This window comes from Lathamus discolor, chromosome 1, assembly GCF_037157495.1.
Source record: "Lathamus discolor isolate bLatDis1 chromosome 1, bLatDis1.hap1, whole genome shotgun sequence".
Lineage (NCBI taxonomy): Eukaryota > Metazoa > Chordata > Aves > Psittaciformes > Psittacidae > Lathamus > Lathamus discolor.
Genome location: NC_088884.1, coordinates 159,025,228 through 159,052,190, shown reverse-complemented (window position 1 = coordinate 159,052,190; position 26,963 = coordinate 159,025,228). Strand labels below are relative to the sequence as shown.

The 26,963-nt window shown below is 44.4% G+C and overlaps 1 protein-coding gene across 3 annotated transcripts in view; it reads left to right on the top strand.

The window, feature by feature from the left end:
• The window catches only part of FGFRL1 (fibroblast growth factor receptor like 1), a 174,892-nt gene that overhangs the window by 60,506 nt on the left and 87,423 nt on the right, over positions 1-26,963 (top strand). For all 3 annotated transcript variants that reach the window (XM_065661288.1, XM_065661307.1, XM_065661297.1), the window contains one exon: positions 26,472-26,744. In XM_065661288.1, coding sequence (XP_065517360.1) covers positions 26,472-26,744 — 273 coding nt within the window. The remainder of the gene's footprint in view (positions 1-26,471; positions 26,745-26,963) is intronic.

The window sequence follows — 26,963 nt, the reverse complement described above, 5'->3', positions numbered from 1 at the left end:
CTACAGGCACTAGAATAACCTCATGATGCTGTAGTGAGACAGAGATTTAGATTTTTAGCTACTTCATGTGGAAGGAAGAACACTAAGAAGTTGGTGCCCAAGCCTTCAAACTCATGTTTAATGGTAAATGCTTAAATCTGCTTAGACACCTAAGTGTGTTGCCTTGTCCTGATCCATGAAGGCTGTTAAGCCTTGTAATTCCATTAATTTAACGCCAGTTTAACAGGCTGGCATCCCCTGCTCCTCGCTGGGGACCATCCTCTCCACGGAATAGACAGCAGCTCAAAATGGTTACAGAAAACCTCTGATTTCATCCTAGTCAAGTCCTGCAGCAGATGATGAAGATGTAATGCTGTCCTTCCCAGAACCATGACTCAGTCTCCAGCACTCAAGAGGATATTGTAAGGTATTTTAAAATTCCCATTTGGGCTCTTGTTACTTGTTCTCTGGCTCAGGGCTCAAATTCTCAAGCTTTCCACAAGCTTGTCACCACAACAGCTAAAAAATTCCTTAAGGTTCATCTTTTTCATTGTGTTATCTCATTACCCCAGAAGGAACTTCATGAAAACATACTAATTATAGTTAACTCGGGATGAAAAGTTGGCATCACAGAGTGTTTTACTCGAGCCCTAACGTTTACAAGCCTGTGAGAAACAATGGGCTCTGAGTGGCGCCTTCTTGATGAGTTGACTTCTTTCAGGAATTCCATAAAGTCAGCACAGCCGAGAGAGGTTGAGGTCACTCCTCACCCTCCTTGTGCCTTGTCAACAACAAAAACATGTAAGCACTGACTGCAGGTTTTCCTTTAATTGCATGAGATGGTTTGGAGAGAACCAGCTGTTCTCCTCCCCAGAGAAGCTTTTGGGCTGACATAACCCAGCAGCAAGGGAAGCGGATAGATGTGGGAGGGAGGTGGTAGAGGAGGGCAGGCGTTGGGTCTCACGCCTCCCCAAACTGAATTAGATGTCTGTCACTGTCACATCTTGAAGGGGGTGGCTCAGGAGGCAGTTGACATAGGTTAAGCGCTACAAGAGCAGTAGAAGTACCATGGCAGTGCATGTCACAGTGGGGATGCTATGACAGCCACCCCGTTCGTGTGAGTTCAATTCAATGTCACCATGGGGGCTGTTTTCTTGCTCCTCACTGTGCTTGTATCACACCCCTCAAGACTCAGTGGTGGTAGTGAATGGAACTTGATCATCCAGAAATCAAAGAGTGGCTGTGTAATAACCACAGAGCTTGGCCTAGGCTAAGCCCTCAGTGGTTGGTAATGAAATTCAGGGAATTCCAGACACAAGTGCTTCTTCATCTCCTTCTGCTTTTATCTGAATAACCAGAGTAATTTGTGCAGAGGGATGGAAGATCTTGAAGGCCATGCCAAGATAGCGTGCTGCACAGGGTGCAGAGTAGGTCACTCTGCAAGCGTTTCACTTCCCCTGGCAGGGAATTGAGAGATACAGGCATTTCAGAGGGAAAGGATGTCATTACCGATGTGTTCATCTGTCAGTGCATGTGAGTGAAATGATAAGGTGCATCTGGCATGAGGTCTCGGAGCATTTCTTCCTTGTTTGCTGACATGGTGAGCTAGCGAGCTGCCCTACGTTACAGCTTATTGGTGATGTACATGAAAGAATTCAATTCATTGCATCTTTCGTTGACGTTGCCATGTAGGGGAAGGGGTTACTTCTGCTTTTCTAAAGTCCAATGTGCATGAAATGTTCTGTATTCTCTGTTTAAGAAGGGTAGCTGGTGGCTGTTCTGATACACAGCTGTAGAAGCACATGGGATAACATAACACCCATGAACTGCTGCGAGGCATGGAAGTTTAGGATGCTCCTACATCACCATTGGGTCTAGCTGAGAATTTTTAGACACAACATGTTTGGAGTGCAAGTTGCTGGCTCATTGTAGATAAAATGTTGAGTTTTGGAGTGATTTTGGTAATTCATCAGGTTCATTTGAAAAACCCCAACACACTGCTCTTTTAATCTGTTTCACAACCGTGCCTGGGAGAATTTATCTTGGATCAGGACAGGCTAATTGTTGTACAAATAAAGAATGGAAGGAATAAAATTGTCTCTCACCCAGGGAGGTTGTGATTGCAGTTAACATCCTTCGAATGAAACCCAACATTTTCTGATTTGGGGTAGTTTGGGGTTTATCTGTGACCTAGGTTATTTTTTACCAAAAAGCTTGAAAAGATAAGAAAACAAATAGCAACTGCCAGGACTGAAATCAAGCACTCCCAAACTGCTGATGCAACATTTGACCAGATAGGAAAATGTTCTTAGATTAACATAGTGAGAAATCGCTGAGATCCTCACTTTTCATTATTATTTGTTAATCCTCTTTGGAAGAGAATTTTCCTTCTGAAATTCCAGAAAAAAAAAATCATCTCTGAGGCCTGGAAAACCATTTCCCCCTCGCTTTCCTTGCGGCTGCTACAATTAGGCTATTGTTGAGGGGGGTGTCAGGGTATGGGAGTTTTTCCCCACTCACTCTAAGCTGAGTTAGATGATCCAATACTAAAAACAGCTGAGTCCAGTCTTGCATTCAAGCACTGCTATTGCTGCTACTGGCTGAGCAGCCCTTTCTATTTAATGATGAGGCCAGTTTTTGCAGTGCAGACAAGGCCATGATTATTCCCTGGATGTGGGGTGGGTGATGTCATCCTGTTACAGAAAGTAGGCTCTGCATGTGGTAAAATAGCCATGTATTTCAAGATACAGAGCGAGAGCCCTCGTGGCTCTGGAGTAGTGTCATTCATTTCATTAAGACAGTGCTATCCCAATTCTGCTTTCATGAAATATGTGGCAGTGCACACACATGCATTTCTTTGTACGTGGGGTGGTGTCATGTCCTCATCTGCAGAGCCATGTGATAAAATGCATGCATTTTCACACGTAGGCTCTGTGTGCCAATGTATGTTATGTGTGCTGTTCATGTGTGCATGTATATACATATATACTGCTAAATTTTGCAAAAATCTTTCATTTTGACTTAGAAAAGTAGATTTTTAATATTTTTAAATATTTTCTTATTTTTTAATACTTTTTAATAGTTTTTGATATTTTCAGTCTTTTGCTACATTATTTAAGCATCCTCTTTGCCCCCTGATCTTCCTACCTTGCCTCTATCCCCACCAACAGTCACCATTCTTTTCCATAGCGGGAATAGATTGTTGGGCATGCCCAGTGTCAGAGTTTAGTGGGGGGTTAACAGGAGCACTTAGGCAGCAGCGATGCTGTTGCTGTATGGGTGTTGTCAGCAAAGGTGTATCTGCACTTGGAGCATTGTGGACAGTTCTGGTGTCCTCAACATAAAAAGGACATGGAACTGTTGGAACAAGTCCAGAGGATGCCACGAGGATGATCAGGGGACTGGAGCACCTCCTGTATGAAGATAGGCTGAGAAAGTTGGGGCTGTTCAGCCTGGAGAAGAGAAGGCTGCGTGGAGACCTCAGAGCAGCCTTCCAGTATCTGAAGGGGGCCTATAGGGATGCTGGGGAGGGACTCTTCATCAGGGACTGTAGTGACAGGAAAAGGGGTAATGGGTTAAAACTTAAACAGGGGAACTTTAGATTGAATATAAGGAGGAAATTCTTTCCTGTTAGGGTGGTGAGGCACTGGAATGGGTTGCCCAAGGAAGCTGTGAATGTTCCATCCCTGGTGGTGTTCAAGGCCAGGTTGGACAGAGCCTTGGGTGACATGGTTTAGTGTGAGGTGTCCCTGCCCATGGCAGGGGGTTGGAACTGGATGATCTTGAGGTCCTTTCCAACCCTAACTATTCCATGATTCTATCCTATGATTCTATGCACCAGCAACAACCAGAGGACGACTGTCCTAGAGATACTGGGAGGGCAAGAGGGAGAGGATATGCTCTCTTGTTTTTTCAACTTGGCCACCAGCCAGAGGTCCTCCAAGGCACAGATTTTATTTGCTAATCTGTGCAAAGCCCTTGCCACCGTGCTCTCATGGGTGTCTGTGTCACTGCTCAGTCTAAAGCTCTCAGGCACGTGGTTGTCTGGGCTATGCGCAGCCCTGCGCTGCGGCTCCAAGTTTGGCACTGCAAACGTTCACCATCCCCAAGGTTCTGAAGCTGGGTGTGTTTCTCACATCCCAGGCTTGCAGCATGACACAGGCTTACTCACTGTGAACAGCGTGTTCACACAGGAAGAGAGGAACGGAGTCACTTCTATATGAAATCCTGAGTACCGTGGGTTATGTGGGCTGCTTTCCCTTAAGGTTGCTGCACATTATTTCTTCCAGCTCAGCCTGCTGCCCATTAGTCCCGTCTGCCTCTTGCTGAGAAGTGAAAATAGAGGGTTTCTTGCTCCAAAACAGCCTCTGAGCTAGTGGCCTCAGTCCAATGCACCTCCCAGAACACCCCACTGGGGCTGGCATGACAGGCATCTACTTTCCTTACCTGTTTGGCTGTAATACATCTCACAGCCTTCCTCTGCACTGCTGCATGGGGCTTCATGGAGTTCTGCTGTCCTGTGGGACCCTGGGCTGACCTCTCTGCATCCTCCTCCTCCATCATATCTGAGGACAGGTTCCCCATCACAGCAGGGAAATGGACATTCTCTGTATAGATGTCCTTTCTTCCCTGCTGTCAGTGATACAAGTTCTGTCAGTACTGAATGCCCCCAAAATAAGTATAAATAAGAGAACAGGTATTTTGTAGAGCCCCTATAAGTTCCCTGCTTTACATAGCATCTTCCTTCCTTTTTGCTCATCTCTTAAGACTGAGTAGTTTCCATTTTGCTTTTCCTTTAGGAAAAAAAATGGTGCCGTATCTGGAAGCTTTGGGGTCACAGAGTCAGCCCCTTCCTCCTGCTGGTACATGATTATCTGCCTGAAGGGTTTCATTTAAATCACAGCAAATTAGGTGTGTGAACAACTGCTCAGTAGTGAAAGAAAGGTTCATATTCCAGTCCTGGGGAAAAAGAACCCCATCAGCCTCCCAAAAAACCCAGCTTCACATTATCATAAAAGTTACTCCAAAGAAATGCCTTTCACTTGTATAATGATTACTTCTCCTGGGACATCTCTCTGCAATAACTGTCCTCTTCCTTTAAGTAGTTACATATTGAGGATATGATATCCTGCCAGGAGAGCCTTGATTGCTCTACTTCAGGCTAAATGAGCTGTAAAAAAGAAAGGAGCTTTATAAGATTGGTGCTTTCTGCTAATTGTTCTGCAGAGAGGCTTTTGCAAGCTCCACACTTTGTGCCAGGTAAAAAGCTCTCACTGCGCAGTCGTATTTCTTTTGCCCTTCTGTACTGGGGGGATGTTTGCAGTAAGAACGTCAGAATTGCTTCTCTTCACCATCCATGGAGGTATTTAGAAGACATGCAGATGTGGCACTTAAGGACATGGTTTAGTGGTGGACTTGGCAGTGCTGGGTCAGTACTTGGACTTGATTACCCTAAAGGTCTTTTCCAATCTAAATGATTCCATGATTCCTCTCAGATATGACTCTGAATCAGAAGGACACTGACATTTTTAGGGGAGGGGAAAGAAGAATGAGTTAAACGTGGCATTTTGCATTGATTGGATTTACAGACGTGGCTACATAAGCACATCCACAGGCTGAATTCTTTATGCTGAGGTAGTCCCAGTCCTTGCTGTAATGTCAGTTGCAGCTGACGTATGGTGCATCCCCATGTGACTTTATGTCCTGTTGCTGTGCTGGCTTCTTAGAATGATGGATTTTCCCTGTTTCAGCATGTTTTTTTTGGTCCAGCTATTAACATAGTATTTGAAAACTCCAAGGCTTGCTGAGCTCCTCATGCATGGCCAAGGTTTCATAGGAGACAGCATGTCCTGGAGGTGGAAGCATCACCTGGTTGTCACAGTAGAGCGCTGGGGGTCAAAACTGGATTCCTGATGTTGCCACTGAAGACTTGCAAGGCAGCCTTGCACAAGTCGTGCTCTCTCCATACTGGGCTGCATCACATTTGCAATGTAACTAAAGTGAAAAGGGGTAGAGATGCCAGCAGGGACCTTGGCAGCAGTCAGTGTGATCTGATGTGTGATGTAGATGGACCCAGTATTTTCTTCTCCATGAAGTCTGTGAGCACACCGGCCAAAACATTTTGAAGCCTTTATATCAGAAAGTATCCTGTGTCATCCTTACGTTAACAGGCAGCTATGCAAAGTATTGTAGTCCTGTATTCCCTGAAGGGAATAGTGAGTGAAAGCATCTTCTAGAGAATTTTCCATGCGCAAATGAAGTGGAGAGAATGAAACTTTTCATTTTCAAGGTGGTGTACCACTTTCTGCCCCAAATTCTGATTTTTGGATAGTTTAGACCAGAACATTTTACTGTTTTAATGTAAGTTTTATATTTAAAGCACTGCAGTACTATACCTCCTCTGTGCTGGATGTGCTCCAGTCTAAACAATCTGCATTCTGCTTGCCTAAATTCCCTTCTATAGTTTCAGCTGAATGTGAAATTCTTTTCTGCTCCTCGCTCTGAATTGCCATGTGCCCTTCCTTGGGGCTGCAGGACAGCTCGTGAGTTCCTCGTTGAAGTGGCAGCACCTCTGTAGTGTGTGAAGCGGGGTCCGCGTAATCCTTTGGGATCTTTCAGGATAAAAAGCTACCCTATAAATACTGTATCATTTTCATTGTCAGTCTGGATTCAGGAGTGAAATGATCCCACTTAGTTAAAGCAGGATGAAGTGTCTATTTTCATATTTGCTTAATTGAACTACTCGGCGTGTCTGCTAGTAATGGCTTTATTTGAAGCATGTGGTTCTTATGAGCTGTTAAGATACCAATAGCATTTGGATTAGTCTTTCTGCCAAGAAATCCAGGTCAATTCTTCGGGAAAATAAAAAAAATACTAAGGCAAACTTTATTTTAACAGTGTCTTGAGTTTCACTTTAGGTTCCATAAATATTTGTCAGTGTTCCTTTTGTAAGACCCATGCGAGCCCTTGGCAAGACATGAGGTCTATCTCCAGAACATGGAGTATAAATAAATTCCCTGAACCATGCCGGAGAACTGGAGGTAACTTTAGCCCATGCAAGAGACTTGAAGCCAAGCAAAGGGTTGATCGTGGTTCTTGAATTACTATTTGTATAGAGGAGAGGGAATGGGGGGAAAAAAGGAGAAACAGAGAGAGAGGAAAATACAAACAGTAGTAGAAGGTATGTGAGAGCCCACACCATCCTGTGCGGAAGGTGCGGGTCATTTACCAAGGCAATGACAGAAGTGTGACTTCTGCCTGGATTCCAGTTGCTGTCTGCTCCTAATGCTTCCAGAAGAGTTAGCAATATTTTCTCATGCCCTGGAGGATAAGGGAGGAAATCTTACATTCTTGATGGGGACTGGTAATGCCATCTACTTCAGGCCAAACAAGCACTGTGGAGCCATCCTATATGCCCCCATCCCCCAGTTTCCTCTGAATACCTTTGATATTCCCGAAAGCTTGGTTTACTTCTGTGGTTTTCAGAGCTATATCTAAGAAAAAAGGGAGAAAAAAGAAGCCCGTGATGATTTCAAAGGCTTGCCTATAGTTAAGTATTTAACCAGAGGTTTAGGGTGCAGGGCTTTTGATTTAAGAGCAAGCCCTGTTCCGAGGGGGGAAATAGCTGAAATTTTATCCTATCCCTGACCACAGATTGAGATTACCAAAGCAGTACAAAAGCAGGGAGTCAGAATGAAGGAGGTGTATTGAAGGAAGCGGGACCTTGGCTTCGAGCAACGCGCTCTGGTTGCTGGATCAGCTCCAATAAAAATCTGAATTCAGACGAGCTGAATGCCGTGTTTGTCTGTTAAGGGGGAGGAAGGTGGGGATGGGTGAAGTTTTTCCTCTACCTCTAAATGTTAAAATAATGGTAGTAGGATGTGAAAAGTACACGTTCCCGAAGAAGGTCCTGTTGTAATATCAGGTAATTAGCAACTAGGTTTCTTTCTTCTTTGTATGCATAAACTGAACAACTACAAAGCGTGGATAGAGGTGTGAGAGGGGTTTGCTGGAGGAGAACCCTTTTAATAGTGTCCGGAGATTTAGAATCGTATAATGTCCATAGATTTATGTCTGTCCATAGATTTAAAGTTTCCTACAAAACACTGGACAATTTTAATCTTCCTTTAAATTAATGGGAATTGCGTGTTGCTCACACTTCACTAGATCAGACCGTCTCTTTGCATGAGGAATTTCCAGCAGTGATCAATGATCTCCATACCAGTCCTCAGTTGTCTGCAGATACTAAAGGAAAAGTATAAAAGAACCACCAACCCCCTGTTTTCTGCTTTCACAGACAGCTGTCTGGGGCCCTGTAGCAGTTGATATCCTTTCTATTCCTGCTACACTGCTCCTTACGTATGGTTTGGAAACAGTGACTGAGGTTTGCTAGCAGGTCCTTAATCTGGCTACTATGGACGTTAAGGTGGGGGGGGGGGAATCAAGCAACAACCTCCATCTGCAAAACTACTTCTGGTTTTGCGACTGGGCTTAATATACAATGAGCAACGTCAGCTCGTTTTTTACTTAAAAATACCCTCTCTCCCTCACCAAAACAGGAAGCATCTTTCCAGGAATGCTTGGGAAAGCGTTTGGCTTTTGTGTCACTGAGATAACTGGAGAAAATATTAACTTTAAAGCTAGCAAAGGTTTATCCAGATAGAAATACTCTTCACACTCTATAGATGTAAGAGTTGCCTCTTCCTTTTATCTAATGTGAGACCAGTTTCTCCTCAGTGTATGTGTGTGCATCTCTCCACGGGGACATGAGCAATTATCAGACCATAAACGATGGTTGAAATGCAGAGTGTGTCCCTTGGGAGCTACTGCCCAGGGTCCCATCCTGATCCTGTTGAACATGCACCAGAGGTTGCTCTGGTCCGTCCAGAGTACCATACCTCATGCCTATCATGGATAGCAGTGCACATAAATTGAGTTCAAGGCATCTAAAGTGTTGCAAACTCCTTACCTAACTTTTCTCATTCTTATTCTTAAGATACCATCCCTGGCAGCATTCAAGGCCAGGTTTGACAGGACTTTGAAGCAGCCTGGTGTAGTGGAAGATGTTCCTGCCCATGGCAGGGGGTTGGAACTGGATGATCTTAAGGAACTAGATCCTTTCAACCCAAACCATTCTGTGATTCTGTGATACTAATATTTTTCTTCCCAGCGTAGGTTTTTCTTAAATGGCAGTTTCAGTTATGTTTTGGAGCTTCCTAAAACTTGCTGAAAAAAGCTTTGCAGCCCATTTCTTAATCCTATTCCATTATATAGCTCATGCCAACAATATGGTTTGGCAACTGGCTGCTTGCTTTTCTGCACAATGTCCAAAGAAGTGCAGGAGGGACAGAGCCACAGTTAGTGCACGCTGGCAGGGTGTATACAGGCATTTCTCTGCCTGCAGGTCAAAGAGTTGAATTACTTAGGAGGCTATGCAGCATTTCCAGGAGCTGCTGCTGAGCACAGGCTCCTGGCTAATGGAGGAGGAGGGGACGGATGCTCGCGTCATTCCTGCACCATGGGCTACGGTTTACACAGCTTCCTTGTATTGCACAGGGCTTTCCTGCCCTGCAGCTTGACTTGCTCCGTGACAAATTATTCCTTAATTGCTGGATGGCAGAAGAAAAGCTTTACAGCCCTGAGGTTATTCCTAACAAATCAGGTTACTGAAGCCTTGGAAATTATATTGAGCAGAAAAGAAGCACCATGGGGTTTCCTTGGGTGCTCAGGCTGTGTTAAGCTTCACTAAGGCAATGTGCTAATGAAGCTTGTTAAAATGCAATCGTACTTTAATGCTGTGTATGCAGAAATGAGGGTAATCGGCGAAGAGGTGCTAGTGAAGCTGTTGTGATTAGCATGATTTGTGTGCGTGTCACTGCTGTGCTCAGGGCCTTCACCCCGCTGTGCAAGGTGTTGTCTGAACACAGCAAGGAGGCTGTGCCCAAATTGCTATGAGATGAAGGATGATGGCCGGAAGATGGAGAGATGGGTGGAGCAAATCAGCAGTAGGATGGTGTTGACCATCAGGACCACCAGAGCTTAGTTGCTGACCGGTGACAGTGGGTACCTGGTGCAGGAAAGCTTTAAGGAGGAGTGTGTGGGGAAGGAGCTGATGCTGATGAGAAGCTGCCATACAGGGCGGGCAGCTTAGCAGAAAACACCTATGGTTTTCATTAAAAACTGTAAAAAGGGAGAAGAAAGCCAGGACTTATGGGCCAGTTGGAAGAGGGCAGACCTCTGGTAGGGAAGATGTGATAGAAACAGTAGGAAGAGGCCAGGAGGATCCTTGAGAAGTGAGGACAAGTAGCAACTGTTTGATGTGGCAGGGAAGGGGAGAACTAGACGTGAAGAGAAGCAGATGTGGCCAGAGCAGTGCCTACAAAAATGGATATGAATGAGGCCAGAGTGTGCTTCGTCAAGGCTGGAGCACAGGAGTCACGATGAAATATGATGGGAGTCTGGACGAGAAATGCAAGTGAGTGGAGGGACAGCCAAGGCTGGGGCTTATCAGTAAGCTGCAGGAAGACTCCGCAGCTCACAGGATCGAGAGCTGGAGCAAAGTAAAACACAACACTGGGGATGTGTGCCTGGGCTGCAGGCAGGACAGTAGCAGTGTCTGCAGCAATTAAAGCAGGAGGTGGGGAGGGGGAGGAAGATTAAGAGCTCTGAGCTTGAGCTGACAGCTCGACTTCCATGAGATGTCAGGGAGACAGGCATGGGTTTTGTCCGGACAGAGAGAGACAGGCCCGGATGATCGGATCAGACAACTGGGGGCACTGATTTATGTGAGAAGATTAGAAGAGCTGCTTGTAAATATGTGTGTAGCTTGGCTAAGTGACACCTGAGGGGACAATAACTGTCTGCAAGTGTATGAAGGGTTTGGATAGTGGAGCCAGGAGGAGGGGGAGGGAACGGTTTAGGAGTGTAGATGAGGATTTTGACTAGAGGCAGTGGAATAAGGTGGAGCGAAGCAGGGTGTATTGCCTGGTTAAGGAAAACATCACTGCCAAAATGGGGAGACTCTCCAGTAAGTCTTGAAGCCCGCATATCCATCTGGGTACCCACCTGCACCCCTGTTATCACAGGGTGCCTGGCAACCTAATGTTTGTCCCCAGAGCATCCCAAAGAGGGAGATGTCTCCTTGTACAGTTGTGATACTTCAGTGCCTTGTGTATCGGACTTGAATCAAGGACCTAAGAATGTACCTTAACCATTAGGCTCTCTTTCCCTCTACTTGTCTCTGTTTTAAAGGGTCGATCCTGCTGATAATACAGTAGAATGGATGGGAAAGAGACCTAATAGAGCCCCTCCAGCCTACAGTTTGTGTGGTCTTCTCCACATGTTCCTTGTAATATTTTACTCCTTATGAAGTTTTATCCTGTGAAGCCAAGAGAAGAAGCAGGTATTTGTTGCTCACTCCTACACAAAACTGCTACATCCCCAGTGTGGGGTTGTACAGGCGTCAGTGGGAGACTGCAGGAAGATGTGAATTGCTGATGCGTATTGCACCTCTTTCTGTGCACAAGGTGCATGGGGTGTCATCTCCTACCAGTGTCAAACCTATTACCTTAGTCTCACTGTGTGTTAACCAAAAAAACCCCAACAGGTAGGACCCAAATAATTGTCTTTTCCATCTCTTCATGCAGACTTTAGCTGCATCTCAATGGTATAGCACTTCAGCAGAGACCACAGGTCTATTTGTTTTATCCTGCAAGGAGCTCGTATTTGACCTTGGCACTCACAGTTGAAAGCAGAGCTCTCTGCTCTGACTTCCACTTCTGTTTCAGCAGGACCAGAATCTGTGGGGCCTTTCTGAATATTTCCCTCCTCACCCAATATTGCTGAAAATGAGCCTGAAGTGTTGACAGACAGCAGCGCACTCCGTGTGTAGGAATCCAACATAAACAGACTTGCCGTTTGTGTACTTGGACATGTTAAACGAGGTCTCTGCTTTGATCTTCCCTGCACTATCCTAAAGCCCAGCAAGCAAAGGCTAAGTAAACATACCTTTGATTTCAGGGCTGTTTGGAGCAGAGGTCTTGTAAAACTTTTATCAAGGGCACAGCAGAGCTACTGAAGTCCCTCTTGGACTGTAGGTGCTACAAGAGGGGCAGTGTGGTTTTATTGACCCTAATGTCCCTCTTTCTCCTTCCTTCCCATAATGACAAACATCTGGGCATATGAGCCAGCTTCCTGTTGATTGTAGCATACCAGTTTTTCTAGGGGAGACACCTGCTTATAATCTCCTCTATGGTGAATGGAGCATAAGCTTATTAGACCCTACAGCTATTGGATCCCACAGCCAGTATAGCTCTTTGTTGATGTATGTCATAAAGATGCTTAAATAAATCTCAGGGGACGCATTGGTGGGAAGCACTCACATTGCCAATCCTGTGTGTTCAGCACTCCTGGGTCAAACCCCAGAAAACCAGTACCCTAGGTTTAACAGGCATGGATGTTACGAAGAATCGGGTTTTATTTATTTGCTTCCTGGTTTTAGCATATTTAGTGATTGCCCACAATAACAAAGGACACAAATTTCCTTTCACGTTCAAATAAACAGGAGATTCTCCTTCAGGATTATGCCCTCAGAAAACAGACATCAACAAACAAGCACCTAATGTCACAAGATTTAAAAAGGAAAATGGTGAGTGATGACAAATTCCCCTCAATGGGTGAAACGCTAAAGCTATATTGGCCTCTGATTTCTTTTGGTTTAATATTTCTCTCTGTCTCTGGTGGGTTACACAAAGGAGGCTTTGGCTTCCCTTCCTACTGTAGGAAAATGATACGAGGGTAAGAAAGATCCCGCAAAGATAATTTATTTTTCTAAAATTATCAATTTTCCATTGTTTTGAAAACTGAGAACCACTGTGCTTAGCAGTGATGAAGCCCAGGCTGTTACCGATGAGCCAGAGCTGTGGTCCTTACTTCCTGGGCCTTTTAATCCCAAACTTGGTAGAAGTCAGGATCAGAAGTTGGAGCATTTTGCTTATTGCTTCTTATCAAGGGGAATACCAAATGGCAAATTCATTGCCCAGCCACTCCATGCCAACACTTGATGTACTTCCTATAGGTAAAGTTGAGATTGCTGGCTAAGTCGAAGCTCCTACCAGTACATTGTGAGGCTAGGTGCATCTAGAATCTCTTGTCTTTTGCCCTCACACTTCTATAGCACAGCCTTAAACAATGGCCTTTCTTACACTGCCTTTTCCGCCTTAGTCACCAACTGATTCTTTACTGTGTGTAAAACAATGCCCTTGTTTTCTTTTCAGAAGTGAATTTCTTCTTTAGTCAAACAGTCAAACCCGCTATTAGATAAAAAAGTGTTTTTAACAGCCCTTCATTTGTTGCTATTTGATGGCGGTTCTTTGATCCCTGAAGGGGTGTGCAGCGCTGTTTGTGATATGTTTAGTGTGAGGTGTCCCTGCCCATGGCAGGGGGGTTAGAACTGGATGATGTTAAGGTCCTTTCCAACCCAAACCATTCTATGATTCTATGTAACAAATTGGTTTTACACATTTCCATTTTTTATCGATGAGTCTTCCAATGGGGTTTTGCTGTAATCAGATTGGAGATTACAGTGGCACAGCCGTTGGGAAGGGATTGGAATTTACATGCAATAAAGATTAGGGGATTAGTGACTGATTAGGAAAGTGCTGGTTTATCCAGCCACAGGTACAGCAAGGGGTCTTGCAAGTCTGCTTTTCTTCTGACCTTGGGTTTTGACCTCTTGACTCCTCACTTAGAAATGTCAGCGTGCAGCACAGAGTGATTTCTGATGTGGCTTCTTTCAAGAACAAGTTCAAGTCATCGCAACAGTAAAAAATCCTGTTCTTGGGAGCAAAGTTCAGGAATCCTTATGCGAGTGGACAGTTTGCTCTGATGTCCATTGACCAGGACAAGCCGAGCAGACAGTGGCAAAGCTTTAGTCTGAGTCAGGAATTCCTGCTGACAGCTGATGGGATGTGCGTGTGTCGGTACACGCACGCATGGTGGGGGATAAAGCAGCTATGTAATCACGCGGGGAGACAATATTTCTCTATGCACAGCTTTTCCTAGATAGCTGTTATGCTCTCCAGGTTTCTCCACACACACACACACACACACACTTGCAGGAGAGTAGCTGGGACCATACATTACCAGACTGTGAGGTAATAGGAGTGCACAGTGATAATCCAGTGTAGCTCTATCTACCTGATGGATATGATGTTACATGTCAATGCGTAGCCCACCACTGCAACGACATCATTTGGAATTACAGGGAAATTGATGTCAGCAGAACACTCGCTAGCTGTGTAGCTGCTGGAGTTTGGGCAGCTCAAATAAAGCAACTGTGCTGACAGTCGCAGGCTGTGCTAATAACAGGGGGTTGGCAGTTTGCTTGTGTGTCACATAATAATTAGCATCATCTTTCTATTCATGCAGATTTATAGAGATAAAAGTCAGGCGATGTGGGATCTTCAGCAAAGGTGAACTATTTCCAAATCCTTTGGATAGCTTGGGGAATTTAAATGGATTTATACTTTAAATATTTATTTTTAGTGTTCCGGTTTAGGCAGAATATACTCATTGTTAGATACCGTTTTGGTAACATCATCTATCCTGAGATATGCCACACTGGTGTGCAATAGACATTAAGGAAGAATACCTTCCTCCAGATGAACTGAAGTATCTTTTGAGTAGCACAGGGTGCAGTAGAGCTTTGGATATGATATACACTGATTTTATCTGATCTTAGCTGCTGAACAATCCTGGGGCTGTCCAGAAAGCACCTGCTAATCCTAGGCACAAACCATGATGCTGTGATTAGATATAGTAAGCCTAACAGAGCAACAAGTCTTCACTAACTCCTGCTAGAAAAACTAATAAAGTCCACACAAGAGTGCACTAACCCTGTGAACAAACCAGCATGTAGAAAAGCAGGAGCTGAGGAAATGGATCTGTTTGAAGCTGTCCCAGTCACAGGCAGGCTGCAGAAATCTGGACTAGCCTCTGTCCAAGGCACCAGCTGAGCCATCAGGCTGTGCCAATGATAACTCACAGCCAGCAGGTCACTTGCGTATGGACTTGTGCAGGCATCACTGTGTGTTTTACACTGTGCTGTGGCACTGGTCCAGGTTTGATCCATTTGAAGAAAAGGTTACTGCTTTCCTTTGGGTATGGCCTGCAGCTGAGGCTGTTTCCTATGTGAGATCTGACAATATTCTGCAGGTATGAAGGTTTCATGCGTTAAGAAGCCCTGGCTTCTGGCAGTACTATCAGGTATCATGTGCTTTTACATCAGGTAGTGTGTGCTTCAGTGCCTGGAGAGCAAGGAACCAGATGTGAATGCTATAAGAATTCAGCGATAGTTTCCACGTTTTCCTATGCAGAAGACTGGGCGTCTCTTGAGTTTAAATGTAAGTTTTCACTGAATCAACCTTGTGAATACTGTCTTTTAAAATGCATTTAGGTATGATCTCCTCCTGGGAGAGCTGTACAGGGGTGTCTACGTTAGCTTGTAGAATGGCACAGCAGGAACAAATACTTAACGTAAAATATTTGGTGCTGAGGAGGTGATGTTCACACTGGAGGCATTTGGGGAGCTTATTTTGGATTAGCTCCAGTCTGGTCATGTAGTTTGAGCGCTCATTAATGGAAATCCAAGAGGAGAGCTTCTGCTTTTTTACCAGGAACCCCGCTAGCAATTGTTGGCTGTGTCTGCTTTAGCAACTGATGGGATTTGAAAAGATTGGATGTGTAAAGCAAAGCATTTGATGCTGAGGACCTGATACCCCCATTACAGAGGGGTGGTTCACTTCAGAATAGCCTAGTCTACTGCTACGAACTAAATGCCCGTTTGAACTGGAGCACTCCTTGCAGCTCAATCTCATACAGAAGCAATTCAGTTCATGTGCACCAAAACTGTTTCATGATTTGAAGTATAAATGGTTGGGACGATAAAAAATATATCACTTTAAAGCGCATCCCTGGTCCAAACTAAAACACAAATATAGGTGCATGTAAGGTAGACTCTTCTGGTGACAGTTTAATTTGGAGGAAGCTGCGCAGAGCATTTCCATCACACATACCGTGAACTGGAGGTTTTTGGTGGGGCAATGTTAATGGTTCCAGGCAGAATTTTAAAGTGCTGCTGTCTCAAATCAAACTGATTTCCTATTTTACGGATACAGCAACCCAATTACTATCTCTTAATCAATATACTTTTAAAAAGTCAATTATTTTGTTTGTACGTTTCATGTTAATTTGCCAAAACTATGATGCGGAAGATTTCTTAAACTGAAAAGAAAAAGAATTTTGAAAGAGAAATCAAGACAAATTCTTATTTCTTGACAAAAACATTATTTTCTGATAGAGAAACATTTCTGCAAAACACTCCATAGCAGGTCTGCTCTGCAGCCATTCAGCTAGAAGTGCTTTGTGCTCTAGAGAAGCCTCCAAAAATATCTTCAGTTCTTAAATACCACAGTGTTTATCTCTTTGTGGTCACCAACAAACAGTTGTCACCACGTTTTTGTGGTAACCAAACTTAGAAGCCCCCAGTGACAAGGGCAGAGCAAAGAGAACAGCCTCACCATGTAGGGCACTGCCACTGATTTCCCAGCAGCAAACGGCTAATGGGTATTTTGGCAGTGTCTCCTGTTTGAGAGTGAGTGGTCAAGTCGCATTTTTTACTGAGCCCTTAATGCCATAATCACACCTTTTCCATTGTGACTATTGGAAAAGACTGGTAGGAACTGGCACTGGACGGAAGAGTTTAAAGTCTTCTCCAATTTCATCCCTTAGAGAGAAGTTTCTAGAAAAACAATTTTAGAGAATATTCTGAGGAAAAACAAGTTCTTGGATACAAGTGAAAAAGGCTCCTGTGTCAGTGTATGGCCAAAGACTTGCCACTGTGGAAGGCAAACCAGCTATTTAAAGGTCTTCATTCACATCATTCCCGAATATGGCACGAAGTCAACAATCGTGATTTCTGTTTCCCTGCAGACATAAACAATGACACTTACAATTTCCTGCTTGTGCAGCTCGCACACAAACGTCTGTCTGTAAGGGAAACGGCTAATTACTTATTAAACTATGTATTGTGCTTCGACTGGGTTAAATATTGACTACCAAAGTTCAAGGGGAATCCACGCCTCCAAACGTGAACTTGGGTATCCTACTTTTTTGGAGCTATTCAAATAAAATGATTAGGCAACAAAATACCGCACACAGGCAGGAGGGACAAAGAAATGGACAAAAACTAGAGCAGATTGGTTCAGAAGTAAAAGGCTGTTTTTGAAGCATTGGGTTTTGGAACATGGTTGAAAGTGGTGGCTCGAAGGGGAGTTTTTGTTACAAAATAAGTGAATTAAACTGAGATTTGCAGAGTGTCTGGTTTGTTTTGCTGAAAGTCTTGGAGATGGTGGGTGATTTGGCTGGGAAATCCACTGGGCTCGTGAAGCAGGATTTGCATGGTTGGGAAGCAGTTGGAAGAGCAGAGTACAATAGCATTTATGTTAAAATTGGGGTAGATTAACCCCAGAAGCTAATTCAGAGCTGCCTGACTGGATTGTTTCCCAGAGATTATGGGAAGCAAACAAATGCCTTATGTTGGCAGGAATGGCCCCTGTGTGACTTGTGGTGGGCATGCTGGGGGTCGGGTTAGGTTTGGTGAGACTAGGCGGGGGATATGGGGCAGGGTTTTCAGTTGGATTCTGGACCCTCCTGCATCTCTCAAGACAGCGGATTTCCAGCTTTCTTCCAGAATTAGGCAGTTTGTCCTTCCTGGAAACAGGAGGCTAAAAACAATGCCTTTCAATTTGAGGGCCTGGAAAACATGTTTTAATGCTGCCTCTTTTGAAAAAGCTCATTAGGAATGCTATTGTTCAGATGAGCTTGTCTTCCTAAATGGGAATGAAAAAGGTAGATTGTGGGTATGTGTGCCAACACACCTTGGTTGTACTTACATCTTTAAGAAGAGTTTTCTGGTTATCCATTGAACTGCATACCTGAACTGCACTGTCAGTATGTTTTTTGCCTTAGAGTAGGGATATTAGTCCTCTCTTCTGGCCCACGCTAAGCCCACTGGCAGCACTTAAGAAACAATAAATAATATCTTTTATTCCACCCTAGATGAGAAACCCTTTAGCATATGAAGTCTGTTTCTTCAAGAGTAATTTGAAGTAATCTTAACTCTCCTCTGCGTTTGCTACCTCAAAACCTAAGGGATAAAGTTACTATTTTTGTTGCTGAAAAAATGTTCAGCAACACTTGCCGTTGAATGTCACCCATACACGTTTAATTTAATAAGATGGTAATTTCATGTTAAATAAATACCAACTGAATATTGAAAACATATGCTCAAAGGATTTAAAATCCATGTAAGAGATACGTATCTCATCTACCGTTGTTGAACTGCAATAAATCTATGCAATAATCAAGTGCCAATTGTTTAACATACAATAACTATTTTATTAAATCTCAGCGAAATGCATGTGGAGGACACTTAATTAAATGGAACATGTTCCCAAATATTCTATTTTTCTTATTTTTGGAACATCTAGAGTAGAAAATTTACTGGCAGCCTACACCCAAGGGGCTAGTTATTACTCATGTAAAAATATGGCAAGCACTTCTTGTGCTATCAATAAATATCCATTTCATCAGGAAAGTAGCTGCTACCTCAGAGGTAGGGAAGAAAGAGAAAATATGTCACTTTGCTTGTTGTAAAATGAATCCACAAAGCTGTTTTCTCCATCAGGTTGTTGGTCTCAGCTGTGTAACCCAAGCTTAGAACTTGCTTATAGTCCCCTATTCCCAAGGCTAAGCTTGAGCAGTCACTGGGGCCAGTCAGCAAATACTTGTGGTGTTTTTGTGTTCCTCTCTAAGAGTCTTTGTTTCGCAGAGAGGCTGTTGGTTTTTCTTTAATCTTTTGATTGTTTTTGATAAGCATTGTTTTTGTCTGTGGGCGCCTATGTTTTCAAGTCAAGAAGGACCCATTAGCTCATCTAATCTGATCGCCTCATGTCACTTAGCAAAGCATTTGGCACAGTTGCCCCTACGCTGACCCCTACTTTACTTGGCTAGTGCGTACCTTTTGGGAATGAAAACTGTTTTGTTCTGAACATATGAAAAGATGTTGGATTCACCAGTCCTTTCAACTCCTTAATGGTATACATGAGCAAAACATTCATCCTTTTATCTTTCTCACAAAGAATTTTATAAGTTCTGCTTTTCATATAATGCCTTTCCACTGTGCAGAGAGCCAAGAGTTCCTCTTTCAGAAACACCTACTCATGTTGACTGAAACTCTTGCCATCATTGCTTTGTAAGCCTTTCCCTGTGGGATTTGCTTCTTGGTAGGTGTTTTGTCCAGCCCCCAGCATATCGAGGCCTCTATCTATTGATCCATCATTACAGATTGAATACCAATACAAATAATAGGAAGAGTGATGTATAAGTGTATAATCCTCACATTGGTCTTGCAGAGAGGGTTAAACTGTTGTAGAAAGTGTTAAACTCCTACCAGGATTTGTCCAGCCCAGCTTTCTAGCAATGGATGACCCATAGTTAGACAACTCTGGATTCAAGTTTAGAGCATGGCTTTTAGATGGTCCTTTCCAGCCATCCGTGTACATTCAAAAGATGGGAGAGGTGAAGGAAATCAACTTTGATGTGAACTCCCTTGCACTATGCACTTTGGAGGATCAGTTTTTACAGCAATGAGTATGGTGAAGGCCAAATATTGCCTCAAGTGCTGGTGTAAGAGGTTGTCTTCACACCAAAGAAGTGGTTTGGTTAATGGCTATTGTCCAACTCATTTGTCTCACTATCATAATGAAAGATTTCTGTGCTTGGCTGTATGCTTCTCGTAGGACATGCATTCTCTGTGGTACCCCAGTCCACGATGTTAATTCCTTGCATGCATTGATGAGTTGTTTGGGTACTTCATGGCAAATGACTTTGCTAATTTGCTAACACAGCACTTCAAAAGAAATCTTATCTCCATAGAAAGTGAATGTGTTTGGTATTAAATAATAAAGTATACATAACCCATGGGACTCTTAAAACTTCTTTAACTTCTTCATAAACTTTACAATACAGTATGTGGATATTATAAATTACTTTCCATTCCAAGAAACTGTCCGGGCTGGTTGACCTTCCTTGGAATTTCCTCTTTGTAATTATGTTTAATGTGTTAATAAAGTTCACTTTGAACTGTATCATGGCAAATGGTCTCATAGGATGTGGGTCAGTGCTGGTGCGCTCACCATATGTGAAGCTTGACGCTAGCGTGCAGTTTAGTTGAAGGAGTAACAAGGCTAAGTCCAAACAATTGTAGGAGCAGTATCTCCTCCCCAGGTTAGCAGTAAAAGGGGTTCATGGAAAGTTAGGAATGTGGAGTGGGAAATCGTTTAGCTTTCACTGCTAGGTGTTACTAAATTATAGTGCTAGGTTCAAGTCACTATCAAAACACCATATATCTAGAGGGTTTTCACACAGAGCTATAAATCATGTTTACTGCATGTATGAGTTGAATGAGTGCATGAACTTTGCAATGCAGTCCAGGAAAATATAATTACATGTGTGTGTGTTTTTGACTGCGAGAAATACGGACAGGAAGCTCCAGGCTATTCCACTGGTGTGTCTTAAATACACTTCTAGAAATTGTTCCTGCTGCTTCCCGGAAATAGCTGTTTGCTGAAGCAAATTGGCTTTCTTGGGTTTTACATACCTTCTTTTGACAGGAAGTGGCAACCACCATCCCTTCCAAAGCACTGGTGGGGGAACAGGAATGCTGGTCAAGCAGAGTCAGCAGCAGAGCAGCAAGGGGGGCTTTTCTGTGGTATAGGATGGTGGATATAAATTGAAAATTGCCCAGCTGTTCAGTAGGACAGGTGTAGGATCTGTCTTTTATATAACGGAACAGAACGGAGATTCCAGTTGCTTGTATTTGTAAATGAGGCGAATAAATCTGCACACTTGTCTGCATGTATATGAGCAGAAATATTTAAAACAAATGAGGTGATCACAGCATTTCCGTGTTAATGTTTAACTGGGCTTATATGATCTTGCACAGAAAGCTTGGTATCTGGCTGGGCTTGATGGCTTCTTTCTGGGTGTACTTACATGTATTTGAAGATGGGGAAATGACAAGAGAGAAAATAACTTGGTGGAAAATGTAGGTTTAAATTATATTTTAAGCCTGATTGCACCCTGGCCCTTGGAACTTTTGGCATGATCCCTTCTAGTAACTAAAATGATTTGAATGTGATGGGGCAAAGTTATATTTAGTTTGTATTTGGAGAAAGAAGAATGAACAGCCACGGGGGGAAGCAGCTGCATTCCCGTCACTTCTTCCCAAGTCACATCCATGGATGTCAAACCCCACCCTCCCCCTTAGCCAACAAATGATTCTCTCAAACTATTGGGTTGAGGACAAGGGGGACTGAAGAAAACCTGCCCACAGTGGGTTTGTGTCAAGGTAGGGCTTAACCTACAGTAACAGCTCCTTCTGGTCACACAGGCTGTGAAGTCAGCTGCTTCTTCTCCAGCATGGTGGGGCTCTAAAGCGTGTTTCTCAGCAGTGCCCTGTGGCCATAGAGAGCTGCCTTTGCCTAATGGAAAATTGCAGGAGTGGAAGCAAGAAAAAGTGGTTGTTTTCCCTCTCTCCTCACCATTGCCCCTCCTTTCCTGACTACAAACACGTGTGAAAATCCATGTCAGCACTTTTGTTGGAATACCTACCTGGGGCCTCGCTTTTGACCCCTTCTCACATATCCCATGGCAAAATGCTGCAGAAGTAATCGCTGCCTCCAGGAGCATGAGAGGTTGTAGATTCTCAGCACTTAAAGACTGATTTTTTCAAGAATCCCTGCCTAATGGCTAAGAAAGAAGGGGGAATATGGTGTAGGGACACCTCCTCCAGGATTTACAGCAGGGCTAACGAGCACTGCTCTCTCCTCCTGTGGTTTGAAAGGATCCAGTCTGGAGCTTTGCCCTGTGGGTGCAAGCACATGGCAATTCATGGAATCCCCCCCGTAGCCAGAAAGACAGTATAAACTGGCATTAACAAAAATTGTGTTGGTAGGTATTTAAGCTCACAATTGTAGCAACCTGGTCTAACAAAATGGTTCAGGCTTGATGTAAGGAAAAAACTCTTTACAATGAGGGTGGTAAAACACTGGTACAGGCTGCCCAGAGAGATGGTGGATGTGCCATTCCTGGAGACATGTAAGGCCAGGCTGGATGTGGTTCTGGGCAACCTGATGTCCCTTCTCATGGCAGGGTAATTGGACTAGATGACCCTTGAAGGTCCCTTCCAACCCAGACTGTTCTATCATTCTATGATTTCAGGTTTCGAAACAATCCCTTGTGGTGTTGCTATCCAGCTCTTACGGGGTTGCCCTGATGCATAACCCACAAACAAGGCAAATGGCCATAAGGCACTGCTCTCAAAGTATGTTGAATCATTTCTGCTTACATGCAACACAAAGTTAGAGCCCAGGATGGCTGAGGTTGTGGCACTGGCTGCTTGAAGAGTAATTGCATCTGCTTTTTTATGCTGCATCAGAGCACAGGACAGCAGCCAGCAGCAACAAGGGATGGGAAGTTGGCAGCAGTCAGGGTTCAGTCTGCTTGTACCTCGTTGTCAGCTGAAGGTGAAGCAGCAAGTGCTTTCCTTTGATTTTGCCTCTGTAATCAGCTATAGCAATTCATCCACCCTACATGACCATGGGCTCCGCTCTCAGCTGTGAGCACACATGTGCCCCAGTCCTGTGGGAGACACCACTGATGGACACCCAGTCACCCATGGCAGGGCTGCCAGCTCCTAAGCACTCTGCTCTTATGGCCGTATTATAGGCATATTACGGGCCAGTTCTGTGAGGTGAGGAGCTCCCTTCAGTATCAGTTGTGCACATGAGAAATTGGGGTGCTCAGCATGGATTTACTGCATCTTTTTTCTCTGTTCATGCAGCAGAAGATGGAGCTGCCACAGGAAATTAAACCGTAGGGGAACCTGAGTCGTTCCAGGCAGGTTAATGTGTGGATTCAGTATGAGAATACCATATAGTATGGGATTTCATGGTACATTGTGTGATGCAGCTCTGTATCTGATGCACCCGCTGCACAGGGGATGCTGGGGAAGGGCCTTTTTGCAAAGCACACTTCCCCCTCTCCACCTCCTCCCCTCTAAATACTGACAGTGCAGAGCAGGGAGATGTGCCAAAGTGTATTTTGACTTGAAGAGCGTTCATCTGTTGCTGCTGCAGTCCCAAGGCAGGGCTGGGCTGTGCAGATACGTAGTGAAATAAGACCCGGTGGATGCCTGTACATTAGGAAGAGAGACAGAGATCCGTGACGATATCAACATTTTATTCTTGCTTAGCCACCTACAGGAGGCCCAGCAATCTCTGGCTTGCCAGGGCCTCTGAAGCTCTGGCTGCAGAGAGAGAGCACTGCTTGCACAGAAAGTTATTAAGGCAAAGATGGTAGGTAGTAAAACAGGAATATTTACAGCACCAAATGAACAGAAGAAAGGTTTTAGCATCTTTGTCCTGAGGCTGTACCTTACTGAGGAGCACATGAAGCTGTATCTGGCAAAATACAGCAGGAAAAAGGAGAGTGGGTGGATTTTTATTCCTCATCCTGATAAAGTCACTTGCGGGGCTAATGAAGGGCTGCAGGGGACCAAGCTGGTGTGTTTCTTTTCAGACAGAAAGGCCCTAAGAAATGCAGCCTTTCCTAAATGTCATAAAGGTCTGTGACTAGATCCTGTGACAGGGCACGATCCAGCGATTCCTCAGAATGAAAGGTCAATCAAAGGAAAATGGCATCTGGGAGAACCAATCTTCCTGCTGACCCAAACATGTGACGGATCCAGAAGCAAGTCTGGTGCCATCGGGAAAGCTGCTTCTGCAGCCTGCCCCAGCGAGGCACATGACGTGACTGGGAAACTATCTGATTCCTCCGGGTCTCAGAATTCATCAGGAGTCAACCTGAATGTCGGAAGGAAAAGGATTTTGGAGGAGCTACAGCAGGTTTCCAAGTCAGGAGGAGGGTGCTGTCTCTCCACTGTCCCTGCTTGCCCTGCACCAAACATTTTTCCCTAGCACTAATTATAGATGTGCTTTTGCTATTTGAATATGCAAGGAGTAGTATCCTGGCTCAAGAGTAGATTGCAATGAAGCTACTCTTAAAGTCTGGTTTGGTTCAGTAGGGCTCTAAGGCAGAAAGGACCTCTCCAAGGGCCAACCCAGAATTTCAACAAGGCTGTGGAACTCTCTGGACATTTCTGTTCCTTTACACTGAGTGGGAAGCTGCACCATGTAGGGAAATGTAGCAGGATTTGGGGCTGGATCCTCACCTGGTGTTGGTGAATTCTGCTTTATTAAAGCCAAACACACATACACACCATCCTCCCGATGGGTGGATTTTCTCTTTAAAGCACTCAGCATCATGACTTGTGTCAGATCAGCATTCAATGGATCTTGGCATTATCTCTCCATCTGCAGAGCTGGAGCGTTCTCATAGCAGCCTTCCAGTATCTGGAGGGGGCCTATAATGATGCTGGGGAAGGACTCTTCATTAGGGACTGTAGTGACAGGACAAGGGGTAATGGGTTCAAACTTAAACAGGGAAAGTTTAGATTGGATGTAAAGAAGTTCTTTCCTGTGAGGGTGGTGAGGCACTGGAATGGGTTGCCCAGGGAAGCTGTGCATGCTCCATCCCTGGCAGTGTTCAAGGCCAGGTTGGACGAAGCCTTGGGTGGGATGGTTTAGTGTGAGGTGTCCCTGCCCATGGCATGGGGGGGTGGAACCAGATGATCTTAAGGTCCTTTCCAACCCTAACTATTCAATGATTCTATGATTCTGTGCACTGCTGGATAGGCAGGATTTCTCATGGTGTTTTGCCAGTCCCTGTATGGGAGGGCACTGTCACTCTTGAGATGCGGTCCCAATGGTGTCTGCAGGAGGGCTACAGAGATGAGTGTTATTTTTGCCAGGGACTGACTTCTTTAGAGTAAATGCTCTCAAGATCCCCACTTTGGGTCTTGAGTAGTTCATCAGAATCTGAATGTGTCTAAGACCCATTGGTTTAACCAGGCTCTTAGTTGAAATAATTAATGAGTTTCAATCTAGTTCATGACTCTCTTCTCAGCTTGAGCAGCATGTCTGCTCTCCTGCAAAGCTGCAAAATTCATGGGTGAGATTCTGCATGAGTAACTGCAACAGCAGCTCTGTAGTCACTCAGGAGCTGGACTGTACGTACTGCCTTAGTCATGCTGGGGAAAATTCATACAGGCATTGGAATAATAGGAATGAGTCATGAGGAAGTGCAAATACGAACTCTGTAGCTTATCCCATGTGAGTCCAATGCTGCAAAACACTAGGAACAGGAGTCAAATATGAGGGAACAGTTCCAAATCCCACAAACATCTTGTGGGTTTTGGGTGCAACTCAGCATCAGCAATCCTTAGCAAAACATTTTGTCCTTATGCAAGAGCAGAGCATTTATTATCACACCCATTAATAGATTGTTCTGGGAAGAGCATTGCTATTGCAGTTTGTGTGGGGAACTTGTGCAATGAAAAGGCAGAAAAGGCAGATGCAGGAGAAAGACTGCTTCAACTTTTCAGAGCCTTGGGAAGAAATTCACGTTTAATTCAGCTGTGGGACCATTCCCACTGCTGGAATCTTTATCACTTCTGTTTTCTGAGTGTTGGCCTGTCCAAGTGCATCCTGTTATCGAATGGCAAACAGTGTGCTCACTCCGTGACATTCCAGGGACACTCTGTTTTGCATGAAATTATCACGTTTAACGAAGAACAAATATTTGTCAGTTGGGTCACACCAGCAGGGTTGCTAAGGGAGTTTATGAAAATATCCTCTTCTGGACTGTAAGCAATGTTAACGTGTCAGGTTATGCTGTGTCTTTTGGTGAAGTGCTACCCAATGAAGGCTTTGTGTCTAAAAACTGCAGGCTCATGCATCTCAGAAAAAACCCATCTGGTGACTATTAAGGGGAATTACTGTACATACAACATGAAAGGATTGAAACATGGGGGGGTGAGGGGGCAGTGTTTTGTTTTAAGTGCCAGTGCTGTTACTAATTTTGCCTTCAGGATAGGTGTTAAGTTTAAAACAACTACAGTTGCTTTACCAAATGCAGCTGAACATTTTGTGTGTTGGCCTCCTCCTTGCTATAGTAAAATGAGGGTGCTTTGGAAAAGCAAAAAACACTCAGAATCAGGCTTCCCTGGTGGATTAGCATGAGCTGATGATGATGGCAAGGCTACAGCTTCATGTCTTGCACAAAGCAGTATCTCTGTTGTTTTATCCTTCTGTAATTGCCTGCATTTTAGCCTTGATTGTAAGTGATTTTTGGTAAGCACCTTTCACTTTATCTCTGTGTAAGTCAGTGTAATGCCCTGATTGATGACTTGTCTTTAAGTCAGTTCTGTAGCAAAAGCAGTAACAGCTCCTCCTCTCTCTGTTCTTCCTTAGGCCCCCCGAGGATTGCAGATAAAGTGATTCACCGCCAGTCCGTGAGGCTAGGGAGGACCATCAAGCTCCTGTGTCCAGTGGAGGGTGACCCCCCGCCCCTCACCATGTGGATGAAGGATGGACGCACTATCCACAGCGGCTGGACAAGGTTCCGAATCCTTCAGCAAGGGCTGAAAATTAAGGAGGTGGAAAGTGAGGATGCGGGGACCTACATTTGCAAAGCCACCAATGGCTTTGGCAGCACCAATGTGAACTACACTCTCATCGTGATTGGTGAGTAGGGCTGGGGAAAAGCCAGGCTTCATCTGCTCTGGGGTATGAGAGCAAGCTGATTTCTGCATAGCTGTCAATGACTGCAGATTTGCTTTGCTAATCATTTACTGACCTCCACTCTTAACTGGCCCTTTCCAGTGTTTGAGGATTGCCAGAGCTGGCTACGTTGCTGCACATCTTCTGCTGCAGCCGGCTGCAGGCAGATAAGATTACACAGTG